At 33.0% G+C, this 25,963-nt stretch overlaps 1 protein-coding gene across 3 annotated transcripts; it reads right to left on the reverse strand.

The window, feature by feature from the left end:
- Positions 1 to 17,093: 17,093 nt before the first annotated feature.
- Positions 17,094 to 20,802, reverse strand: LOC18601403 (phosphate transporter PHO1 homolog 3-like). 3 transcript variants are annotated; one of them, XM_088808274.1, is made up of 13 exons: positions 20,329 to 20,802; positions 19,886 to 20,172; positions 19,742 to 19,790; positions 19,501 to 19,572; positions 19,239 to 19,368; positions 19,019 to 19,139; positions 18,558 to 18,816; positions 18,353 to 18,457; positions 18,230 to 18,274; positions 17,984 to 18,133; positions 17,571 to 17,849; positions 17,342 to 17,475; positions 17,094 to 17,230 (listed from the first exon to the last, which is right to left on the reverse strand). In XM_088808274.1, the coding sequence occupies exons 1-13, from the start codon at positions 20,800 to 20,802 to the stop codon at positions 17,131 to 17,133; spliced, it is 2,205 nt and encodes a 734-aa protein (XP_088664400.1). In that variant the 3' UTR covers positions 17,094 to 17,130. The 3 variants fall into 3 exon arrangements, with proteins under 3 accessions (XP_088664400.1, XP_017979888.2, XP_088664399.1); XM_018124399.2 differs by having other exon boundaries at positions 19,886 to 20,222; positions 20,298 to 20,802; XM_088808273.1 differs by having other exon boundaries at positions 19,886 to 20,251; positions 20,294 to 20,802.
- Positions 20,803 to 25,963: the final 5,161 nt, after the last annotated feature.

Genomic DNA, 25,963 nt, shown 5'->3' on the forward strand with positions numbered 1-25,963 from the left:
AGCAAATTACGAAAATACCCCTAATGGAAAAAAATTCATATTTTTGCTCCGAAAATTCCCATTATTTTTCTAGGCTCATAATTCATCATTTTTCATCATAATTCTTCAAATAAACATCAAGATCAGAAGCCAATATTCCCTTAGAAAATTCAGCATAATGGGTTTCAATGGGAGAAAATTATTTCTCTAGCTTATTTTTGCTATATTCTAATATAACCTAACTAAAATCACTTAATTCAATTAAAATCAACAAAAACTCAAGCTCAAAACTCATCCATGGAGGTTTGGCCAGCATGGGTGTCCATACCCACTTTCTAATTTTGCATGGAAATGAGAAAAAAATGCATGGGTAGGGAAAATCACAAGAAAAATCAAAGAAATTTACCTTTTTAATGCTTAATTTCTTGATTTCTCTTGATTTTCCCCAAATTTTTTCAGCTAGGGTTCTTATTTCTTTTACCCCTTTTTCTCTCCTGGTTTGGACAGCTGAAGAAGATGAGAATTCTGGAATTTTGACAGTTTTAAAGGCTAAAATAATATAATATTATTTTATTCATTTTTTTTGTTTTATTAATTCCTTAAATTCTAGCCATCCATTTATTTCCAAATTTTCAGCATACACTTATCCCACGTATCCATAGCTTAGATAAAATTCTCAGACTTATCCAAAGTCTTGGTGGAGTAATTTTTTTGAAATTACACTTTTACCCCCGTAAAAGTCAAAAATTACATTTTTGCTCCAAAAGCTAAAAAATTGCCATTAGACATATTTTTCATCCCTTATACTCATACCATTCTCCAATTTGTCAAATGTGATCTAAATTCTCTCAAAATCTCAAATTTTGTCCGCAGGTGGAAAAATTACGATTTTACCCCTACACTCTAAAGATCATCGGAATTAAACTTTTTCACTGCCAAACCCTCAAATTATGCTCCAATACTCAAATCATACTCCAATAAGTTAAATGGGGCCAAAAAAATCTTTTCTCAAAATTCCCATTTTGTCCCCAGGTGGCAAATGACCGTTTTGCCCCTAGATAGTGCAAATTTTGGTTTGACTCCAAATTGATCCTCAAACTCCGAATTAGCATTTTGAGTCATCCCTGAACTGTGAAACTCTTAATTTCACCTCAAAATTCCTATTTGAACTAGTTCGAGGTTTAATCGACTTAATGGTACCATTAGGGGCAATATCGTCTTTTAATGATTCCTCGAACTTCCTAAACATGTAAACATTCTATTGAGCATGTAAATGACGTCGTAATTATTTTATAGAACAGGTTTTGACACAAACTATGAGAGGTGGATTAGGTAGGTAACTGAGCTTACCAATTGTATCTCTATACAACTCCTAGATCAGTTAGCTGACAACACATTGCCTAAACATATCATATATGTTTCACCTAGCCTTTGCCTCTAGTTTCAATAATAATCAAGTTTCCAAGCATCCAGATTTTATGAAATTAGTTGAGTAAGACCCACTAATAGCTCAAACATACTCGTGTAAAAGTGTGGCCTTGAGTGTGCTCAACAAGCCTCCAATTAAAAGAGCATCTAGGTTATCTTGCTATATGGTGGAAGGTAACTTAATCATACGTGGCATGTGACTCAATATTTACCGAGGAATTTTATCCCTTTTGTTTTATTAAGGTCTCATTTGATTGGCATGCATAGCATTTAATATGTTCCATAAAATTAAATCTATCACATGTTGTTCTACTAAGATGGTTATGGACTTTTCTACTCTAGTTTCCTTAAGCCATAAAAGGAAACTAGTTGGTCAAATCTTAGGGGATAACATACATTAAGCACTTCATTCCTTAGCTTGCATCCACCTTTAGCTCTTCATGGTACCTTTGATATTTATCTTCAAATTTAGAAAATTTCTTTCCTAATCCAATCCTGTTTCTAATTACAAATGAATGTAGAAACCTCGAGTTACATTTGAGGGAGTTAGATGAGAAGAGAATTTTACAAACCCAGAATGTAAGAGATAAGGTAGGGTTCGCAGACCCTATTTGAAAAAATTTCCATAAATAGTAATTTAACCAAACATACACAATCATATTGGGTCTATAGTCCATAACCATCAACAAACATCCACAATCTAGTTATAAACATATAAAGTAAACATGCTCAATATGATGATGATCTTGCATTTCATTTGAAAAATGTCACTTAACTATTAAGGATCATAGTTCAAATCATTTGGTGCTTAGGTTTGAAAAGATTTAGTAATTTTTAAAAATAATTTTATTTTAAAATTACTTAATAAAGATATTAATCATATCAAGGCTTTTAGCTAGCTCAAATCATATTTGAATTAATTCTATTAGTAAGTTCTTTCTAATTAAACTTCTTTAGTTAGAAACCTAAACCAAAACTTCCTAGTTTGAGTATTTATCATAAACCATTCAAAAAGGTTTCTTGATCCAAATCATGTGTCCTAAATATTTTAGGAAGGTCCTTATCCACCTTTTAATCTTGTATTATCCATTCACTAATTGTAGAGTTCTAATCATTATTAGAAGTCCTAATTTATTAGTAAATTTATCTTAATTAAAGTCTATCCTAATTGGATTAGGATGTCATCTACTCAAGTTGACTTTCCATTTTAATTAAACTTATCTAATCTAATTAGATGTGGATAAATTTAAATCATAATCCTTTAATTTAGGGAGTCTTCATCAAATGAGGAAGACTTAATATTTTTGGAGATTTAATATCAATCAATTTAAAATTGATTGATTCCATCAAGGATTCAAACTCCTTAATTTTAGGCATGTATCCCTAACATTTAGGAGTCAATGATCAGCTAAGGAAAGAATCCTTCCTAATCATTAAGTGTCCAATTTCTCCAGCTAACAACCTTTTTCCATAAAGCGGTTGCATCCATGGCAATGGGAGGTGAGGCATCCATTTGTGGCGGCACCATGCACAAAGTTTGTCATGAGTGCTGTTTCACATGTAAAGGACATTCCTTTAATTTAGTTAAGTGTCCAGCCACTTAAAAATTAATTCAAATTCAAAATTTTATCCTTTAATTGAACATTTCAAATGAGGATAATTGTCACGACCCGGTACTCCCCTCGAGCCCGTGACAACCGCTGCGGTGTCCCGGTAGACACTTGTTGCCCGGAATGTCAACCCGAAACCTCGCAAGGCTTTACTATCAATTTCGCTGTTCCCTTGTGAGCAACCATTGTCAAATATCGTGTTCTAAAAGATTTTAAGCTGTTTTCAACTTTAAACAAATAAAATATTAATTTTTCGTCTCACAGGGGTATTTTGGTCATTTTTCTCAAAAATTTTGAAACTAGCTAAAACGTAATATACAAGTACAAAACACATAATTCATATTCAAAATGAGTTTAAAAGTCTAAAATCTTCATTTAAAACGAAATTATGGTTATTTGAATATAATAAGAAAATAAAAGAAATATTAAGTAAAATATTCTATTTTCTTATAAAACAATATTTATAGAGTTATACGTGAATAATTTTTATAGCGTAAAAGCTAAATAAATTTATACATACTTAAATACAGTAAGCCAAAATATTTAATTTAATTTACAATAACAAGAGTGCCCCCGAATAAACAAAAGTAAAGAGGACTGTGAACCTACGATTTGGAAAATGCAGATCCCACTGTAGTCCTCGATGAGATCAGCTATCTACAGTCTATATTGAATCTGAAATGGGTGGAAAAGAGGGTGGTGAGATTATAAAATCCCAATGAGTAAACAAACATCATCATGAACATCTAGAGTTGAGTACATGGAGATAATAAAGTAAATCATCATAAACTGGGTTATACAATTAGAACACATCTCGTTCAAAATACGTAAAAATGCTTATGAATCTCACAAAAATCTAGGCTTGTGCCATGAATCCATTCTCGGGGACACCTTGGCCGAGGAATCCTACCGAGACCACCAAGGCATCCTACCGAGACCGCCATGGCTATTAAAATTCACATTTCACATTAATCATGTTTTTGTTTTGAAAACATAGCCGTTCCTTGGCATTGGCTGAGTTCCCCCTCACGTGGTGGTTTAGCGTGAAGTGAACCCTAAACTTTACCCCAGGAGATACCCTACGCGCCTCTCCGTTCGAGGTAAGAATATAATGGGGTTTACCGTGCCCCTCTAAAAGGCTGGTCCACAGAAACCCCCTACTGCAGTGATTAATTAATATATAATCCACCATATAATAAAACTCAATAACATGATATGGAAATTTTGTAATTCGCAGTTTTTCAAGGTAACCAAACAATTCGCATTTCAATACAATTGCCAACTAGCCAATCATGCTCGATTTATCATAAGCCAATCAATTTAAACAATCAAATTGCCACAATTAACAGTCTCTGTGTACTCTATTTTTCAAAATCACTATTAATTTCAAAACAATTTAGAAATTAATTTCATTGAAACACATTTATTCATAAAACATGAAAATTTACCTTTTTAAATTTCTTTTTTCATAGAATTCATGAAAGCATCTAAAAATCAGCCTAGATAATTAAAATGACAGTAAGTTTACTCACAATGTCTAGAATGCAGACTTTTGAAGCACTCTGTCTACTGGTCCTCAGATGCAATTTTCTTGCCTTTATCGGAGGACTCACCACCTTGACACAGTACAAAATCAAGAGTTTCACGAAGTTGGTACTAGATCAAAATTAAACTAATTTAGACTACCAATGCATGATATGGAATGCAAAAATGCACTAGTAACTATCTAAACCCGGTATTGGCCTAATTCATCTTATCACCCGATTAAATTCCTAACGGGTCCGTTTAAACTCCAATTTAATTCTTTTCAATTTCTATACCTCAATTGCACCCAAATTAACTTAATGTCCCTCAGTGTGGTGCAAATTATTAGTCCCAACAGCAAATTACGAAAATACCCCTAGTGGGTAAAAATTCATATTTTTGCTCCAAAAATTCTCATTATTTTTCTAGGCTCATAATTCATTATTCCTTAACCAATTCTCCTAGAATAAAATCAAACTCATCCTCAGTCACTACATGGTAAATTCAGCCATTAATGGTTGGGGGAGAAAATAAATTCTTTTCTTGTTGTTTTGTTTCTAAATATGCTAAACTAACTAAAAACACTAACATAAATTAAAATCAAATAAATCCAACAACTTTCTCTCTCCTAACCCATTTTTTCAGAATTGAATTCATCATGAAAACATGTAATTTAATCATGAAAAATAAAGAGAAATGCTTGGGAATAAGAAAACTCAAGCTTAATAGAAAAAATCTCACCTTTTTCACTTAATTTCCTTGAAAATTCACACTTTTTCTTTGATTTTCTCTCTCTAGGGTTTTGTTTTTGTTTTCTGTAAAACCCGACCCTATAAATACATGTCATGACATACATGCATTGAGTAGCATGTTATTACGCTAGAAAAGCACCTAAGAATAAACGAAACCGGATATTGTACCTAACGGTACACTTAAATTGATTTAACCTCGAAGTAGTTCAAATAGGAATTGTAGGATGAAATTTAATATTTTATAGTCCAGGAATGACTAAAAATGATTGTTCGGAGTTCGAGGGTTCATTTGGGGTAAAATTAGAAATTTTGATATTCAAGGGCAAAATCGTCATTTTGCCACCTAAGATAATAATTTGATCATGGAGTGACATTTTTGACCAAGATTAACTATTTGGAGTATAATTTAATGATAGGAAGTGAAAAAGTTTAATTCTGGTGATTTTTGGAGTGTGGGGGCAAAATCGTAATTTTGCCATCCACAGACAAAATTTGAGATTTTGAGAGAATTTAGATCAAATTTGACAAATTGGAGAATGGTATGAGTATAAGGGATGAAAAATATGTCTATGGGAAATTTTTCAATTTTTGGGGCAAAAATGTAATTTTTGACTTTTACGGGGGTAAAAGTGTAAATTTCAAAAATTACTCCACCGAGACTTTGGATAAGTCTGAGAATTTTATCTAAGCTATGGATATGTGGGACAAGTGTATGGTGAAAATTTGGAAACAAATGGATGAAATTTTAAAAATGGGCCAATGGGACAGTGACACGTGGCATTTTTAAATGAAATAATATTATTTTAATTAAAAGTCAGCCCATTTAAACCCAAATTTTGAATGCTGGCCGGCCATAAGGAAGAACAAGAGAGGAAATAGAGAGGAAAGGAAGAAAAAAGGAAAAACCAAAGAGAAACAAGAAAATTCAAAGGGAAATTTACGGTTTTCGACCGTTTACGCGTCTAACGGTAAGATTTTTCGATTTTAGCTTGATTTCTACCTTTCCTATGCCTTTATTTCCATTTAGCATGCTTGAGGAGAGAGATCAAAAAGTGATATCAAGGGCTGGACGAAATTCTAGGGGAGAGAAATTGAAATTTTTAGGTTTTGATTTTTAGTTAAATTGATAGTTTTAGTTAGTTAAATGCGTTTAGAAATTAAATTGGGCAAGAAATCATTAAATTTTCACAATACCCACTCTTGGCTGGATGCTCAATGCTGTACAATGATGATGAATTGATTTTATTCTAAGGAAAATGAAGAGAAACTGATGAAAAACGATTAAACGTGATAGAAAAACAAAGTAGAAAATTAACCGACTTAATGTCCCATTTTTGGCCGAATTTTCCAAGGAAGGGAGTGAGCTGATTTTGTTGTTTTTAGAAGGTTATTGGCTGATATTTAATGGTTAGAAATGTTGGAGAGAGAATGGGATGATTTAGAGCTAAAATGGAGCGCGTTAGCAATTTATCGAGCAAAGTGCCAAAAATAGGTTAGTATCGCGTTTAAGCCGTTTTAGGCTATTGCATTTCATACCATGCATTAGTATAGGATTTAAGTTAATTATATAGTGATTTAGCATCAATGTGATGAATTGTGTAAATTTTTGTAATGTGTCTAGGAGGAGAGCCTTCCGGAAAAGGCAAAGAAGTCGTACCCGACGAGTAGTGATCGGGGCGCTTAGAAAGCTTTTAGTTTGTACAAACGGTGAGTAAACTTATTATTATTGTAAATTATCTAGAGTTTATTTTCAAATGCCCTTTATGTATTTTATGAAATGAAAACGGGATTTTTGATGTTTTAGGAATAAATGTGATAAATAAAAATATATTGTATTGATTATGAAATTGAGTAATTGGAGGCTGCAAACGGACTTGAAAAATATATATTTTCCTAGGAATGGCTTATGAGAAATGAGTATATGTGGCTATATTTTGTGAGTGCATTTGGGAAAGTTATGTAAGTTGATTTTACTATGCAGGCTGGATAAATAAATAAAAGCCACGTTATACTGTCGAAATTTTATTAAAATTGGTGGGTTAGTCACTGCAGTGACGGGTTTCCGTGGACTGCCTATTAGAGGGGCACGGTAAACCCAGTTATATAGTTACTCCGATTGTAGAGGCGAGGAGGGTAACTCCCGGGGTAGTATTAGAGCTCACTTCACGTCGAACCCCCACGTGAATGTGTAACTCGGCCAACGCCAAGGAACGACTGGTTTTTAAAAATAAAAATGTGTTTCACGTGTGAATATTTTAACACCCTTGACGGACTCGGTTAGATGCCTCGGCCAAGGTATCCCCGAGGATTAGTTTTGGCTTGAGCCTTGTTTTAATAAAAGACATAAGCCTTAACAATTGTTTTGATAAATTACAAATATTTTATGGTTTAAGAAATAAATTGAAAACATTATGAAATGGGTTGAAATTTATTGTTTAAACTTGCCTTCATTTTACTCGCCTTTAGATATTTATGATAATGTCTGTTTACTCATTGGGATTGCAAAATCTCACCCAACTCCTTTGCACCCATTTCAGGTTCAGTATAGACTGTAGATAGCTGATCTCATCGAGGACTACCATTGGATCTGCATTTTTCAAATCGTAAGTTCACAGTCCTCTTTACTTTTGTTTATTCGGGGGCCCTCTTGTTATTGTAAATTAAATTAAATATTTTGACTTACTGTATTTCAGTATGTATAAATTTATTTAGCTTTTATGCTATAAAAATTATTCACGTATAACTCTATAAATATTGTTTTATAAGAAAATTGAATATTTTCCTTAATATTTCTTTTATTTTCTTATTATATTCAAATAACCGTAATTTCGTTTTAAATGAAGATTTTAGACTTTTAAACTCATTTTGAATATGAATTATGTGTTTTGTACTTGTATATTACGTTTTAGCCAGTTTCAAAATTTTTGAGAAAAAAATGACCAAAATACCCCTGTGTGGCGAAAATTTTATTTTGATTGTTTTTGATCTAAAATAGTATATATTCTCTAAAAACTCGATATTTAACAATGATTGCTCACAGGAAAGAAAAAAAACTAATATGTAAGCCTTGTGGGGTTCCGGTTGGCATTCCGGATAATGAGTGTCAATCGGGACGTCGCGGCGATTGTCATGGGCCTGAGGGAGGTTCCGGGTCGTGACATTTTCTCTCTCTTCTTGCTGGTTTGGCCGGGCATGGGGTGGAAGATGAGCTGATTTTTGTGCCTTTTAAAAAGGAAAATAATAAATTAATAAAGGCATGACACGTGGCATCATGTCATTGGTCCGTTTTTAAAATTTTAAAAATTTAAACATTTTATCTCCACCACATGATTAGTCAAGGGTCAAAGATGAAGATAAAGGAAGACCATGTGCTGGAAAAATATCCTAGTGGTGGAAAATTACAATTTTGCCCCTGAGGTGTCAAAATTACCATTTTACCCTTTTACTCCAAATTATACCGAAATTAAAATTTTTCACTTCTAAACCTCAAATCATACTCCAATAAATCAAATTATACTCCAATAAGTCAAATGGGATCAAAAAAATCTTTTCTAAAATTCTCATTTTGTCCCCAGGTGGCAAATGACCATTTTGCCCCTAGTTAGTGAAAATTTCGATTTGACTCCAAATTGATCCTCAAACTCCAAATTACCATTTTAAGTCATCCATTAACTGTGAAACTCTTAATCTCACCTTAAAATTCCTATTTGATCTAGTTCGAGAATTAAATAAACTTTGTTGTACCTCTAGGTACAATACCGACTTTTGTAAATTTTTCGGAACTCTCCTAGCATGCAATCATGCTATCATCACATGTATGTCATGAATAGTATTTTATAAGGTCGGGCTTTACAATAATATTCTGAAATTTTCACAATTAATTTTGCAAGATTATCTTCCCATTCAAAACCGATTTCCAAGCTATAACTATCCTCTGAACTGTTTTCAAACTTTCAGTAAGTATTAGCTTAAATCAGCTTTTTTGGCCATGAAAATTTCCAGAAATAATCCTCATTGAACATTTTAATAAAGATAATTTTTCTGGAATTTTTCAGAATTAATTTTCAAGAGTTTATTGTCAATTAAAACTGAAATTCATGCCAAAACAGTGAGCTGAACAGCTTTATATTTGCACCAATTTTCTTTCCTGAAATCAGCATATTTGACAATGATATTTTCCAAAAATAATCCTTATTGAACATTTTAATAAAGATAATTTTTCTGAAATTTTTCAGAACTAATTTCCAAGACTTTCTTGTTAATTAAAACTGAAATTCATGTCATAATAGTGAGCTGGACTGCTTTCAATTTTTGCTCCAATTTCTTGCTTAAAATCAGCCTATTTAATCATGAACATTTCATGATTTTGCTGTCCACATATCCAGCAATAAATGTGTAACAATTACATAATTTTTTTTTCTGGAAATTAAGCACAAATAGAAGCAAAATTCTGCACCTAAAACCGTGTGTGTACTGCCTTGCAAGACAGCCTCCAAAACCGTTCCTTATGGTGTCCTTTTTTTTCTTGTGCTTCCTTTGCACAATGCAAAACACACATTAGTTAAGTCTATATATGATATAAATAAGTTAAAATAGGATTAAAAGAGGCTACAAATATTGCTGGACAGAATTAAATGAAATTGGCAAAGCAGAATTTTTGAAAAATCGATTTCAACAAAATCGCACCAAATCAAAATGCAAAACAACTATTTGTTAATCAAGCATCCATTAAACATGAACAAGCACTCAAATGGAATGAACCAAGCTCTGATACCATTGTTGGGTGAGCGCTGATCATGCATCAAATACAAATAAAATGCAACGAAAAAAAATTTAAAATTAAATTACGTCTCACCTTCTTAGGATCTCTTCCATGCTAAATATGAGACCCTGTCAAGCTCGGTTAAATGACGGTATTGTACCGAGTGGTACAACTAAGTTAAATCGAGTCTTGAACTAGTTCAAATAGAGATTTTAAGAGGAGATTGAAAATTTTGAAACCTACAGAATGACTTAAAATAGTGATTCGGGGTTCAAGGTCCAGTTTGGAGTCCATCAGGAAAATTGACCGATTAGGGACAAAACGGTCATTTTACCATTTGATGATTTAATGGAGATTTCTAGCCAAGATTTGATCACATTTGACCAAGAATAATTATATGAAATATAATTATGATTATTGGAGTATAAATGATGTTTAGCAGTGAAAAATTTTGATTCCCGATATTTTTGGAGCACAAGGGCAAAATGGTAATTTTGCCACTAGAGGATTAAACAGAAATTTTTATAAAACAATTTTTTGCCCCATTTGGTTAATATTGATCAATATTAGTGTTATTTGAGGTTGAAAAGTATAAATAACGTGATTCTGGTACATTTCGGAGTATAAGGGCAAAATCGTAATTTTTTTGTCCTAGGGGCAAATCGGTAAATTTTTGCCCCAACACTTGTCAAGACCAAGGGATTTTAAATGTGGTAGGATTGGATAAAAATCAGAATATTTGTGGTGGAAAATTTAGAAGAAAAAGTCAAAAAGTTAAAAATTGGGCCAATAAGCATGTGACACGTGGCATGCTTGATTATTTTATTGTTTTCTATAGAAATCAGCCCATTAAATCCCCAATTCTCTCACCATATTCAGCCTAGGCAACCAGCAACAAAAAAAAAAGGAATAACAAAAGGAAAAACAAGAAAACCTAGGTGGAAATTCAAAGAAAAAGTGAAGAAATCAAGGAAACAAGCTAGGTAAGTTAAAATTTCTTTAATTCTCCTTGATACCTAGCTTACCCATGCTTTTGTTCTTGATTTCCATGGTTGAATATTGAGTTATCATGATGAATTCAATTCTGAAAAATGGGTATGGAAGAGGAATTATTGTTGGAATAATTAGATTTTAGACTATGTTAGTGTTTAGGGATAGTTAAGCATGGTTATGAACAAAAACACAAAAAAAATATTCAATTTCTCTAGGGTTCCTTGTTGGTCGAACCATGAGGGCTGAATATCAATGGGAGATTGTTTTTATTTCAAGGAAAATGGCTTGGAAAATGATGGATTAAGGTGAAATGGTTATGTAGAAAAAAATTCGGTGCTAGTGTACCAAATGACCAAATTTTTCTATAAGGAACTGTGAGGGTTCTAATGCTAAATTTGGCTTTATTTAAATGTATGTGGTAAATTAAGGTATTAGAGGAAAAATGAATTAATTTGGAGGTGATTTGGACACAATCGTTGATTAATCGGGTGATCGGTCGAATTTAATCGATACCGTGATTAAGCGATAATCGAACGTATTTTTGCATTTACATATCAAGCATTAGTAATTTAAATTAATTTATATCAATTTAGGAACAATATAGTAAATTCCTCGATTTTGTTATTTGTCAAGGTGGTGAGACGTCTGGAAAAGGCAAAAGAATTACGCTTGAGGACTATTAGTCCGAGTTCACCCGAAATCTGGATTTTCGACACCTGTGAGTGGACTGCCTATCAAAATTGTTTTGGGAATATGACTGTTTTGAAGAAAGTGTTTGAATGATTTTATGAAATTTTTTTCGTGAAAATGAATGCCTTGGGAATAAGCTTTTGAGAAAAAAATTTATGTTATGAAATGTGGTTATTATGGATTACTATGTGGCTGCATTATGTTGATATACATATATGCTTGAATATAATGTTGTGTAATTATGTTGACTCGACTATGTGCGAGTAGGGAGTGCGCATAAGCCGAGGTTGACCCGGTTATGTGCGAGTAGGGAGTGCGCATAACCCGGTGATGACCCAGCCATGTGCGAGTAGGGAGTGCGCATGAGCTGGTGATGATGATGATGAGCTGGTGATGATGATAATGGGTTGGTGAGATGATGATGATGGGTATATATATATATATATATACATATGTAAATATGTGTGATATAGCAAATTGGTGGACAATGATTTATGGTTGTAATGTACATGAAAGTTGATACATTGTACTTCGAGAATTTTCATGAATTTTAGGTTGATTTTATTAGTTTAGCAAGATGGCTTTTTGTTGAGTGAGGAAAAATGTTTCTCTTGTTGCTCTGTTTTCACTACAGCGAAATTCATGCTCGCTGTAGCGAAAAACTCTGGAGTTTGGAGGGGTTTTAAATAGGAATGAACTAAATTGCATTGTTTTGAAACAAGTGCATCATGATTTTAAATTTTCCCTAATTGTTGCTTGTTTCCTTCCTTGTACACTCACTGGCTTTATACTCACCATTTTCAAATTCATGTTTTCAGATCACGAGGCACCCGATAATTAGGACGAGGTGTCCTTGTAGACCTGTGTCCATCTTTTGGTAGGTGTCTCGGCATTCGATAGCTGTATATTCATCCGAGTTCCTCTGCTGAAAGTCGAGTATTATTTTGTTATGTATAGATGAACTTAATGTAAATTTTAAAGGAGTAATGCCAGTACGAGTTGGCAATGTATATCACTATTTTGATTCAAAGTCATGAAATAGGACTTAGTGATAATAGATAGAATCATAAGTAAGATAAATAATAGGCTTGCTTGGGTTTAGTGGATTACGTCCATTGGACCCATGCGCCGATCATGACCCAGAATTTGGGTCGTGACACTAAATTGAGTACAGATTTAAATTAAAAATAAAATATACATGATTATATCAAGTTTACCTAAATAACAAAGGTTGATGAATCCTTTGTTAAATCACCAAATCATTCTTCAAAAAGCTCAATCACCTTAGCCCAATTGGTGCAAACCAAAGCTGTCCAAGGAATCCTTGTGCAGCCTCCAATGGCAATCTACACTAATGAATTAGAAAATCCTTTTTTAAGAATTGGGAGTGTTATGCCTTGACAATGTGCTAGCAAAGATGAGTTTCATAAACTCATAATCCACACAAAATTGTGGGGCTGAACACACAAAAGAAATCAAGTGAATGAAAAACTATTTTTCTTCACACAAGGAATGGCAAGACAAAAGGAATTTCTAATGTGCCGTTCTTTTTCTTTTTCAGCCATTTTCTCTCATTTTGTTTGGAGGCCATAGCAAGGTATTTATACCTTGGATTAATTTTAAACCCTAATTACAAAGCTATTTTGTAATTGCCAATTAATCCAATAATTTGAATAAACAATTTAATTAAGTCCTTAAGAAACCCAATTAGCTTAATTGTTTAATTTAATCAATTAGGCCCAATAACTTAATTAAACAATTTAATTAATTAAGCTTAACAATTTAATTAAATAATTTTAATCAATTAGGCCCAATGACTTAATCAAACAAATTTAATCAATTAGACCCAATAACTTAATTGTGTAATTTAATTAATTAAGCCCAAGGACTTAATTAAACAATTTAATTAATTAGGCCTAATGATTTAATTAAACAATTTTAATCAAGTGCTTGAGAAGCTCATAACTTCTAATTTGATTAAGTCCAACTTAATCACCTCTCCCATTTTATTTTCAACATTCATTTTAGGTGTGTGACACATTATGCTTCTAACATGTTGGCAATGAACTCAACATATAATTCTTAAGTTAAATTTAGAATTAGATAAATTTAAACTACTTTAAATTTATCATTAATCAAGTTAACTGCCTAGAGTTCATAGACCAAGATTGGGATCTAGCAATCCATAATGGCCACCCAAATGTTAGAAAAGTCAAGATGGTTTGACTCAACCTTTCAATGATCGACCTTTCGGTGTAATTTATTCCCTCATCACATATCTCGGAGATGATAAAAGCGTGGTGCATTGTCCATTCTTATTGATCTCTATATTCGTTCTTAAAGTTTGATCATCAGCTTTATAAAGACTTATGAAACTCTTTTCATAATCTTCAAGTCATCTTGGCTAAGGACCTCAATAAGCTAATATCAACCAAGAACAGTTAGGATATGTCCCCTGCATCACTTGGGGTGATGATTCCTATCTTGACCACTTATTTGCCTTCACATGCTTCATGCTATGCCCAAAAGCATCCTATTTTGGCATCCTTGGTTAGGCACCCGTAGGGATGAAATCAAAGCATAGCACTCACACATAAGACAACCAGGTGTCTCAAGTCTAGGAAGTATTTACACAACTGACATATGAGAAGTATTGCTTAGACACTTGAGTAAAATGCCAAATGCACTTCTCATGGCGGGTCAAGTTCAGTGAACTTGCGTTTCTAGGCAAGCACCTACATTCTAGTTCCAAGTATCTCTATACTTCAACCTATGAGATCGGTTGCTTAATTCTCAAGTAAGGAGCATAGAATGTACTAGTCTCTAGGTATGATTGATGTCCAGTCTCAATGATACATTGACCAGGAACATTTTAAGACTATGCTTTGATGCATAAGGATCTCATGACAGCAACCCATTACAGTTCCTTTGCAAGGTAAATTAATCTCATGGACTTCATCCAATTAGACTTATAACTTGTTATAATTGATGTCTTATTGATGAAGGAAAACCTTTAATCATTCAACATGAATGATGTTGTTGTATGATTGGAATCAAGCCTTAACCAATCCTAATTGGCTGCAGGGCTCATCCAACAATTTAGTCCTGCAGCTTTCATATTGACCTATCAAGATTGCCTTGGCCAAGGACTTTTAGTTAATATAAGCTAGGAGTAAATGAGATATGTTTCCTTTAAATCACTTGGGGTGATGAATCCTTTCTGGTTTACTCATTCATCTTCGCATGCTTCATGCCATACCCAAAAGGATCTTGTTTAAGCATTTGGTCGCCTCCTAACCCATAGAGATGAAATCAAAGCATGACAATTCACATACAAAATGACTTGGCATCACAAGGCTAAGGATTACTTAAACTACTAACACATGAGAGTACTTCCATTGACATTTGAGTGAAATACCGAATGGAACTCTCATAGTGGGTCATGTTCAATGAACTTGTTCCTTAACAAGCATCCACATACTATCCTCAAGTATCTCGCATACTTCAATTTATGATATCAGTTGCTTACTTCTAAAGTAAGAAGGCTTAGCATATACCAGCCTTCGAGCATTATCAAAGTCCTTATTCTTCATAATACAATAACCAATAACATATTTAGGAACAAGGCTTTGATGCATAAGAATCTCATAATTATATCATTTATAATTTCTTTGTAAGGCCATTATGTTCCAAAAACTTTATCTACATAAGTCTCTTATAACTCTTTATAAATAAACTCATGGATAAAGAAATAGCTTATACATTATATAAAATATCCATAATGTATTTAACATGAAATATGACTAATTAATGCAGGGTTTTCCTAGCACAAAATTGATTGGCTTGCAGAGCTTACACTAACAATCTCCCACTAACACTAAAGCCAATAGCCCTTGTATCTAATACCAAAGCCCTCTAAGTCAAGATCATGTTTCTGCTGAGACAAAACTTTAGTGAGAGGGTCAGCTAAGTTGTCCTCTGTGGATACTCTCTCTATATTAATATCACCTATTCCAATGATTTCCCTGATCAGGTGATAACATCGCAATACATACCGTTGATGAGACCTTTGTTTCTTTTTCTTGTGCAACGGCTCCATTGTTGTCATAGTACAAAATTACAAGATCAACAATGCTAGGAACCACACCAACTTCAATTACGAACTTCTTGATTCAAACTCTCTCTTTCACTGCCTTAAAAGCGAAGATGTAATCAGCCCTAGAAAACATAGCCCCCCTTTGTAGAAAAGAAAATCCCCATATCCTGTGAGGATCAACTCTCATCCCCCTCCCCAACATGACCTCCCAAGGACCCCAACCGACCCATCCAAACAACTTGCTCAGCACAAACCCACTGGCAAAGCCCTAAGACAAAAAGAAGACACCCTAGAAACTAGCCTCGCCACCAACTCCAAGAAGAAAAAAGACCGCCTAAATGTCAATCACAACTCCCTAGTACCACTTCCCCACAAAATCTCACCCCCCACCCCTTTCCCCTTGACAACTTCACCCCCCTCCCCCCTCCCCCCAAAAGCAAAAACCATCAACTTTATATAATTATCTTAATAATATGTATTCAATCTTTCCCTTTTGAACACATTGTTCTCCCTTTTTTTTTCCCTGTAGTCGACTTGTTCTACTTCTTTGGGGTTTTGAATAAAATTTTCAATTATTCAAAAAAGAAAGAAAGAAAGAAATTTGCTCTTCAAGCTATTTGGTCATCATATTGGCAAGCTATACTTTGTTATGTCCCATCTCTTTAGGCATAATTTTATGTGCTGTCAAACAAATTGAACTTTGTACTTCTACCATTTACTAAGGTTTTGTTCAGTTAGAGAGAGAAAAAAAAAAGAATAGAAAGGGGTGAGTGAAAGGAGAAAAGAAAACAACTTTGTAAATAAAAAATTGATTATTGAAAGTTAATTATATTGGATTTTTTTGTATTTTTATTTTTAATATCTTAATTGTCACATTAAAAGGGGATACAATAAATCATCAAATTGATTTATCTTGTATATTTTAAGAAAAAAATTAAACGATATTCTTACATGGCGATAGTAACAAAAAGTTAGGACTCTGGCACTGAACATGAGATGAATTACATAATTTGTGTTACATAAGTATAACACAAAGTTATGTAGCTAAAGTCTATTATGAAATTCTATTAAAAAAATTATATAATTCGTACTGAAAATTATCTAATTTTTATATTTAATTTAATCATACAACTTATATGCAATATGTTTAAATTTGGAACAAAAGAGAAGTTGCTACACCAAAGCATTCGGTGCATGCAAACGCTTACTCAAAAAATTAGGTTTGAATTTTCTTTCTTTCGAATAAAAGAAAAAAACTAAACTCTTCTTATCTATTTCACTAATATTTGCAGCTGCCTAATCACTCCGATCTTCATCCTCATCGTAGTTGAAAGGTAGTGGCACTGATTTGAATGCACGAAATTTGCCAACATTGTTCAAATGTTCATTCTCCAATCTGGTCATGTCCAAAAATGGAGTATAGAGAACAGAAAGGTTTAGGATTTTCATATAAAGTTTTTTAAATTTCCTATTAAAATGGAAGCTTTTGTAGCTAAACAAAATTTACCTGAAGAAATTCCATATGCCCCGACGAATAATCTCTAGACTGGCAACAATAGCAGTTAATGTTTCTCTGTGCAAGGACAAATGGAAATTCAACACAGTTTGTAGCCAGGCAAATCTCAGCAACACATTCAAGACCTGCATTGATCCATCAGCTTTGTTAGAAACGGGTGGCTGCCAAAGTCTAAGGACAGAGATAGATTAAATCACATATTTTCCTTTTTGGCTTTTACCATTGCTGCGAAATATACACTTTTGTAAGGGACTAGAAGTTTGTCCCTCAACCAGCGGTTCCTGGACTTCCTTTGTAGAAGCCCCCAGTCGATAACAAGGTCCCAATAAGTACCAAAGATAGCTGCCATTGCTGAAAATGTCCAGGCTAATGTTTTCCAGCTGTCTCCCCTGTCAAGGCCATAAGCGGTCCTTGTGCAAACGGCAACAATTGTCAAGAAGTACTTCAATCCGTTGTATCCTTGCATCGGATCTTTCTCATCATAGAACCTTCGGACGCACTGGCACGCACAAAAGGAATGTAATAAGTTTTAGTTCTTACATGGCTAATACACCAAGATTAATATTTCTCCAGGAACTTATTTTGCGATACTGTTTTCTAAGTGATCCGAATCTGAGTTGGAAGTGAACATACCTGAAGGAGACGAGACCAGTAGGGAATCACAGCAATGATGAAATAGAAAGTGTTGAATACATCATTTGATTTGCAAGTGTTTTGTCTGAGTTTGTAGTCTCCCCAACCGTAATGGCATATGTAGTATTCCAGACTCCTGAATGCTTGTACCTAACATATAACCATGGTGTTTTTCTTTATTCCTTATATATACATAGACAAACGAAATCAAGCATGATTAATGGGTGCCATAGGTCATTCCCTCACCTCACTAGTTAACTGATCTGCCAAGAAGAAATCTTGAAATCTGACCTGCAGCAATAATACAAGTCATAGGTAAATAGACCATCTTTATTTGGAACTTCAATAATATTTTAGTCATGTTTTTACCTTGTAGAGAGGGGCACAGATACAGTGAAACAAAGTTGTGAGCAAAAAGAAGCGGCTTGAGCGATAAAGGATGTTGAATGGACAGAGTAAAAGGATCATCACAAGCTGCAGATATAGGAAATATAAAGGAAACAGTTCAGGAATTGTTTTCCTGAAGTAGGATGGACTGAACAAATTACGATTATGAAGTCAGAATAATTTTTACCATAACCAAAGCTAAAGGAAGTAGTTCAGTCAATGCTTTATAATCTCCTGTTTTAGGGTCCATTTCCATGTCCAGGTTTGATATCACGCTGGTCAGTGCTAGTGTTGCAAGGCCAAAACTAAAGAGAAGAACTTCTCGAAATCCCAGCCCTGTTCCTTGCTTGAAGCCAAATATGAAGGTATAATTAATTCTGCATCGCCTCCACAAATATAAATTTCCGGTATATACAAGCATATGTAGAACGACGAATCCAAACAAACTGCAACCAAAGTTAAGATGACTTTGTCATATAGATGTCATTAGCAGTATTACTGAAAGAACAGGAGTTAATGGTTATGTACTCATAATCATAATCAACGAAACTCATTCCTCCAGGCTGTTACTGAACTAGGTAGACAGTATATATCTGCCAAGTTCAATAACAACCAGACAGAAGAAATGGTTTAGGGAAAGTAAATTACCTATATAAGGGAAACATGCTTTCCATGTACTGAGCTCTTCCTTCCTTATTGAGGATATCACGTGCATGTATAATCAAAATCAGGGCTAGTGTCAGAGCCGCTGTGCAACCAACAAAAAAACCTGGAAGATTTGCCAGTAAGTATTTTCTTTTCTAAGATAAACATAACATCAAACTCATTGGCATTTACGTCGGTATGTCATTCCGATTGAAAAGCTTACCTGTGCAAAATGATATAATATGTCTTTCTTTCTTTGATTTTGGTCTTAAGTTGTTCATGCCTTTACTGCGGTTTGAATTTGAGAAATGCTTGATGAATGTGGCTTCAACCCTCTCCATTAGCTTAGTTACCTGGAAAAAGCAGGGATTGAAGGAAAGTTGCCCCAATGTTTATGTTATATCTCTCTGGTTCTCAACAACTTTATAAAAATTTGTATCAATTAAAATATCATAACCAAGGCATTTTGGGAATAAGGAACCTACTTCATCAGCGCTGCCTATATAAGAATCATCCACTGTTCTCATATAATGTTTTGCTGCTCTTCTTGATGTGATCTGACACCATGAAAGTAGAACAATCAGTGATAGCCTGGTTGAGTTGAGACCAAATCCAATTTAGATTTTGGAATATCTTCATGAATTTAGCGCAGCTATGGTTGAGTTATAAAGCTCGATAGAAAACAAAAGAGAGGATTTGATCTAAAGAAGGCATATTTATACATACCTTATCATATTTCTTCATGATTTTAGAAAATGCTAGTACGTTCAAGAAGCTGTTTTCAGACACAAGCATGAAGATTAATAAGTACAATGTTTAAAAGAAGAAAGAAAAGCCAACCATATATAATGGTTTATTAGCATCTGTTACCTATAGTTCTTGAGAAGCCGAAGCTTGTAATAATATTCAATAAAGGCCTGCTTCAGTTGCTTTTGGATTTTCGTTAGATTGTCCTTGGTAAAATTCATTTGTGTCTGTTTGTTCATGCTAACACAGTTTACTTTAGCAGCTGGGAAAGGAACTTGAATATCTCGATTCAACCTCACACGATTTAATACTTCTTGTGAAGCAAGTCTAATGCTGGCTGCAGGATTCTTGGGGTTGTCTTCGTGATCAATCTCTTGCAAGCTATCATTGGATTGTTTAGCATCATTATGCTTATTTGATCCTGCACGTCCGCCTTGTACTGCGTTGGTGGGAATCATTTCTGCAAATGGAGTAATGAATACAAGATCTCTCAACTTTTAAAGCCGGAATAATAACTCGAAAGAAAAGTACTTACTGTCACTTGAAACGTCAAATTTCTTTTCTACTTTCTCTGCTTTTATCCGAAAAGCAATAAAAGCATCCATTTGTTTGGTCAGTATTTCAGCTTCAGCCACCACTTCCTTCACCTTAGACCTGTAAAACTTGTCGACTTTGCTCAACTCACTATCAAGCATCCTGAAGAACTCGTGCTCATATTCAGCTCCTTCTTCTGCAGCCATAAGAAAAGTGGTCACATACTTTCCAGAGCCATTTCCTTGCATAGAATCTACAAGAATGGCTTGGTTCTCGATGTCATGATCATCGAAAGAAGTTGCACGTTGATTTTGTCTCTGAATCAAACCACTGAAGCCTCTATAAAGCGTTAAGGCTTGCTGAAGGCTAGTTGGGGCATCTGCTTGCCTGCTCTTTTGTTTCAAAGCATGGATTTCTTTCAAAAAGTTCTTTAGTGAACTGTAATCCATGTAAGCTGCCTGCCATTCAGGCACCATTTGAGCGGCAAGCTCCTTCCCAAACTTCATTATTATGGCAATGCAACTTATACTTTGCAGCAAACAGAAGAAGAAACTTAGATGAAATCAAAACGTGTGAGAGGCTATGTTTTATAGTATAAGAACACTTAAAGATGAATCTATGACAAATGAGAACAAGGAATTGATTCACTCTCTTGACATTTCAATCTGAAATTGTTTTTTTGCTTTGTGTAAATTGTACATATATATAATGCCATGCATCATGATCATGTGTTGCTGTTCAGCGTCACTTATTGTTGACTAATTTCCGACCTCTTGCTTATACCTCGCATTAATATAGTGGATTAATTCTATTAGTTTTTATTTTTGGTCTCTCTTTTCTTGGAGTTATCAAAAAGTTAGAATGAATGCAAACCCACGATTATTTCATGGAGGTTTTAGAAATTTTATATTGTTTACTTAATAAAAAAAAACATATATTTGGTGAAATTTTTGTAACACTTGAAGAAGGTTCCTATTGCATTCTTATAATAATCAACTACATTGTAACCCAAATGTTAAGACATTGTTAAATGATCTTCATCCCACCCTCTTCTTTTATTTTAAAAAGGACTAACCCTCAAAGAAAGGCATGGTATACATGTTAACTAGCTCGGGATATGTGCCATATACATGATGGTTTTATCTATATAAATAGTTGCAAATATATAGTAATTAGTGTTTTATACACACTTGTATTTAAATCTTTAAAATTCATAACATATATACAATCTGCGTGTTAACCTAACAGATCATAAGAAAATTAAACTTTTTAAAAACACTTATGTTGATTATAGTATTAAAATATAAAATAAGGGAAAATTGATAAAAATTAAATAAAAATTTGCATCAAGCCAAAATTGCCATCTTTCTCTTTTGCATAAATTATATATATATATATATATATATATATTAAAAAAGATAAGTTATGCTCATTTTAAAAAGTATGAATTTATATATTAAAATAATATATGCAATAACTTACCCGCATGTACATATATTTGTTTTGCACATGTGATTATCTTAGCTTGATTCCGATCAACTATAGGATTTGTCAAAATTTTATATTTGTGGGGTGTTTCAAACTCGACAATCCATGCAAAACTGTGATCTTGCAAAGATCGAAGAAAAATAATTTTCAATTGGAACATTGGCCAATAGAATTAAAATATAAATTATCATTTGAGAACACAATATATATATATATATATATATATGTCTTTTAATCTTGTGAAAATCAATCATTCGTACTAGCTTTTTTATTTTCTTAGCAAACAATTTCTTTTTTTTCCGAAGCCATTCTTATTAATTAAATTTAGAAGCTACATTTGAACTAAGTTTTCAAGTACTTTATAGTTGTAATAATTGCTGTTGTATATATTATATATTTTTTTACCATAATTCATGCTTATCACATTTTAAGTACCTAAATATGACAGTAACAATTTCTTTAGCCTTTTTTTTAGCAAATTAATAAATAATTAAAAGACACCTAATACAAAGAGAATAATGTGTTGACCCATAATACAAAGACTTCTCTACTTTTTTGTTTATTGACGACCCATCCCCGTGATTGCAGAGTGATGTGTTGGGTCCATCTTGAATTCTGATTACAAATTTGTACAAAGAAAGTGATCACTTTGTATAATTTTTTAAGGTGAAGGAATTGACAAAAATAAATGGAAGAAAGAAGGGTTAGCAACATTCTTTCATATTGTTTGGGCCCAGCCTGAGTCCTTATAATAATTAACAAAAAGGAAATACCAACTAATTATTTCCTGGATAGAAGTAATATGGAAGAAAATTGGTACCCTTATTTCCTTTTGTAGTCTTCTCTTTTTCTTTCATTGAATTGTCGTGTTATTGGTATGGAAAAATATTAATTAATTAATAATAAGAAAACATATAAAAGCTAAAGCATGCTTGGGGATTACTCGTTTTAGGTATATTAAGTAAGAACGCCGTCTGTAAGCTGTCACTCACTTTCAAAATAGCTTTATCAAATCTATTTGCAGGACCAAAGTTGATTTGATTCAATTTTTTTTGTCTCCTTTCCCACTGGAGCTTTCAAAAGGGGGAGTCAAATTCAACCATGCATGCCAATCTTGCCTTTACGAGAGAGAGCTCCCTTCAGTTGAATAATTATTTTGACAACAGTTGAATTTTATGTAGTCTTCATAATCATGTTGGGTATTTTTCACTCGAAATTTACTTATATTTGCTTAAAATTACTTTAGTGAAGTTACTTTTTATTTTTGTAAATTATTTTAGTTAGGGTTTTTTGAGTGTTCATATTTATGTAGTTGTATTTAGGGTTAAAAGTGTGTACGTTGTTTTGAGAGTCGAAAGACGTTTTAAATAGAAAAGGTTGGCCTTTGTTGACTATAATAGAATTTGGAAGATCAGAATCTACCATTTTCAACCATTTTCCAATGACCCAAGGGGAGATTTATAGATTTCCTTCATGTTTTCATACCTTTAGGTTACACACTTTGTTGAATTGTTGTTAATGAAGCTCCTTTTAGCCTAACATGCTCATTTTCTAGAATTCAATATTATATATGTATTGTTTTATATGCACACTAGCAACCATTTTTCTTTTTAGCTTGAGGTCAATATTATATTAAATAATTCTTGTATTGATATAAACTGCATGGGTCTTTATAATCATGCCAAAGCTTGTCTATGACCTTATTGGAGGTTGACAGTTGAATTTATAGTCATAATCAAAGCTATTTTGAAGACTTTCATAACAAATATCCTTTCTAAAGAGTCCATGAAAACCATGAGCATAGCACTGTGTCATTTTTTTTTTAGTACATGCATAGTGTGCCTTTAAGTAGCATTTTAACTGGGCGTTTTTTTCCTTTAATTTTTACTGTTAATCATGGTATTATTATTATGTATCACCGATTTGGTGATAAATAAGTACATATATGAAAACAAAAACATTAACTTTGATGTGTTACTAAGAGAAAATATTATCTAATATAATTGTATTTCTCTAGACAAAAATGAAACATCATAAATAACCATATAGAGACCATACTGTTTTAATTTTCTTTTTCATCCATATAATTGAGATACATTAATATTCCATTTGTCCCTTGATTTTTGTTCTTCTCATTGCAGCTTTAAGAAAACCCCATTCGGAATAAGCCTATCACCAAATATGGCCCTATGCTTATTTAAGAGAAAAAGAAAAAAAAAAGAAGAAGGAAAAAAGCACATGCAAATCCAAATATAATCTACATATAAATTAAGTAGGTTTATTTTGGGTTAAAAGTGTGTTATTTGAAAGTTTGTTAATATAAGTCATGGAATCTTTTTATTATAGAAATCTTTTTGCTTTTTTTTTTTTTGGATTTAGCTTTTTGGTTTCAACTTATTTAATTTGATATTCAAGGATTGAAAAAAGACAGTGTTTTAAATTGATGTGATATAAATATGAGATTAATTTAAATCTTTACATACACGTATGATAGGTAAAAACTGGTAGTTCAATTCAAATATTGATTTATTAAAATAATACACCTTTTTTTGTCTCATTATTTATTTTGTTTATCTCTTCCTTTGGGATGTCTTAAAATTATATCATTAACACTTATTACTCTTACTTCTCTAGGTTCCAAGTTACTATTTCAGAATTTGTTTTAATTTTTACATTTCGGCAATTAAAAATATAGAACATCATTTTAATTAAAAAATTACATTTCTATCATATTAAAATCAAATTTTATTTTGATGTTCGTGAAAATTAAAAATGGACAAAAAAAAAAGATGGAGGAGGTAATTGTTGTGGGGAAAGCGTGACAATTAATTTTAAGTAAGTTCTAGATCCCTCCTTCTTTGAATTTAATGAGTCAAGAGCAGATTAATTACTTTTAAGCTACTTTAATTCTAATTAACAGAAAGAAACTTTCGTCTTTTGTTTTTAGGGTTAAAAAACATCCAAGAGAAGATTGGCCGCTATTGACTATATTAGAATTTGAAGATCAAAATCTACCATTTTCCCATAGCCAAAGGGGGATTTATAGATTTTCTTCATGTTTTCATACCTTTAGGTTACACACTTTGTTGAATTGTTGTTAATGAAGTTCCTTTTAGCCTAACATGCTCCTATTTTATAATTCAATATTATATTAATATTATATATATTATTTTATATGCACACTAGTAACCATTTTTTTTTAACTCGGGGTCAATCATGGATTAACAAATGAGTATGATGATTTATGATATTGATGTGTAAATTCTATACAAGCATGAGGATCTTGATGTAGAGTATTGTATCACACATACATGAGGGTCTTGATGTGGGGTATTGTACCACACAATTATAAGATCATGATGTGAGACATTGTACCACACACATAATGAGGCCATGATGTGTGGTGTCATACCACACATTTATATGGCCTTCAGTCGGGGTGGCAATGCGACTCTCTTACATTGCATTCTTTGATATGATTTCATCCTGAATGCATAAGGATTATGATGATATGAACTATGTAGAATGTCGATATTATTTGTGAAAGTGTTGAATTATATTAGGAATGTACGAGTAAGTGCATTCCTGCATATATTGAATTATTTAGTAAGAGGAATAGGAAGTGTAAATGTTAGAAGGAAGTTAGAGACTTGAATGAACTAAAAAATTCCCAAAATCTGGATTTGTACGAATTAAATATCGATACTTGAAAAGCAAGTATTGATACTTAAAAAACAACATACCTCAAGAAGCATTCGATGTGAAAAGTATCAATACTTCCAAGAGAAGTGTCGACACCTTGGACCTAGAAAGCATTTTGAATGGAAAGTATCGATTTACCCATGGTCAAGGTATTAATTCATAAGGTGCGGAACCTCCCAAATTCTCTTTTCAAGTGGCTTTTCACTTGGTTTTAAGCCTCCTTTTCAATCCAAACGTTTATGTGACTTGGATTTCAACTAAATTCATAAACAACATTGTTTTAAGCATTTAAAAGGAAATGTGGTGATTATTTATGAAATTCATGTGTATTTCAAGTTATAGTTTTATTAGAAATACTCTTTCCTTTTGTCTTGTCCCTTTCCTACATTACTCATGGAGTCTTTGTGTCACGACCCGGAACTCCCCATCGAGCCCGTGACAACCGCCGCGAAGCCTCGACAAACATTCTTCACCCCG

The sequence above is a fragment of the Theobroma cacao genome, chromosome 7 (genome assembly GCF_053813885.1).
Source record: "Theobroma cacao isolate CCN51 chromosome 7, ASM5381388v1, whole genome shotgun sequence".
In the NCBI taxonomy this organism is placed as follows: domain Eukaryota; kingdom Viridiplantae; phylum Streptophyta; class Magnoliopsida; order Malvales; family Malvaceae; genus Theobroma; species Theobroma cacao.

What these genes read in the sequence shown, in the direction of transcription:
- LOC18601403 (XM_088808273.1), bottom strand. Translation starts at nt 20,802, where the DNA reads ATGAAGTTTGGGAAGGAGCTTGCCGCTCAAATGGTGCCTGAATGGCAG. An exon ending in CGGCTTCTCAAGAACTATAG is followed by an intron (nt 19,791 to 19,885) that starts GTAACAGATGCT and finishes GTCTGAAAACAG; the next exon opens with CTTCTTGAACGTACTAGCAT. An exon ending in TTCCTTTAGCTTTGGTTATG is followed by an intron (nt 18,458 to 18,557) that starts GTAAAAATTATT and finishes CTATATCTGCAG; the next exon opens with CTTGTGATGATCCTTTTACT.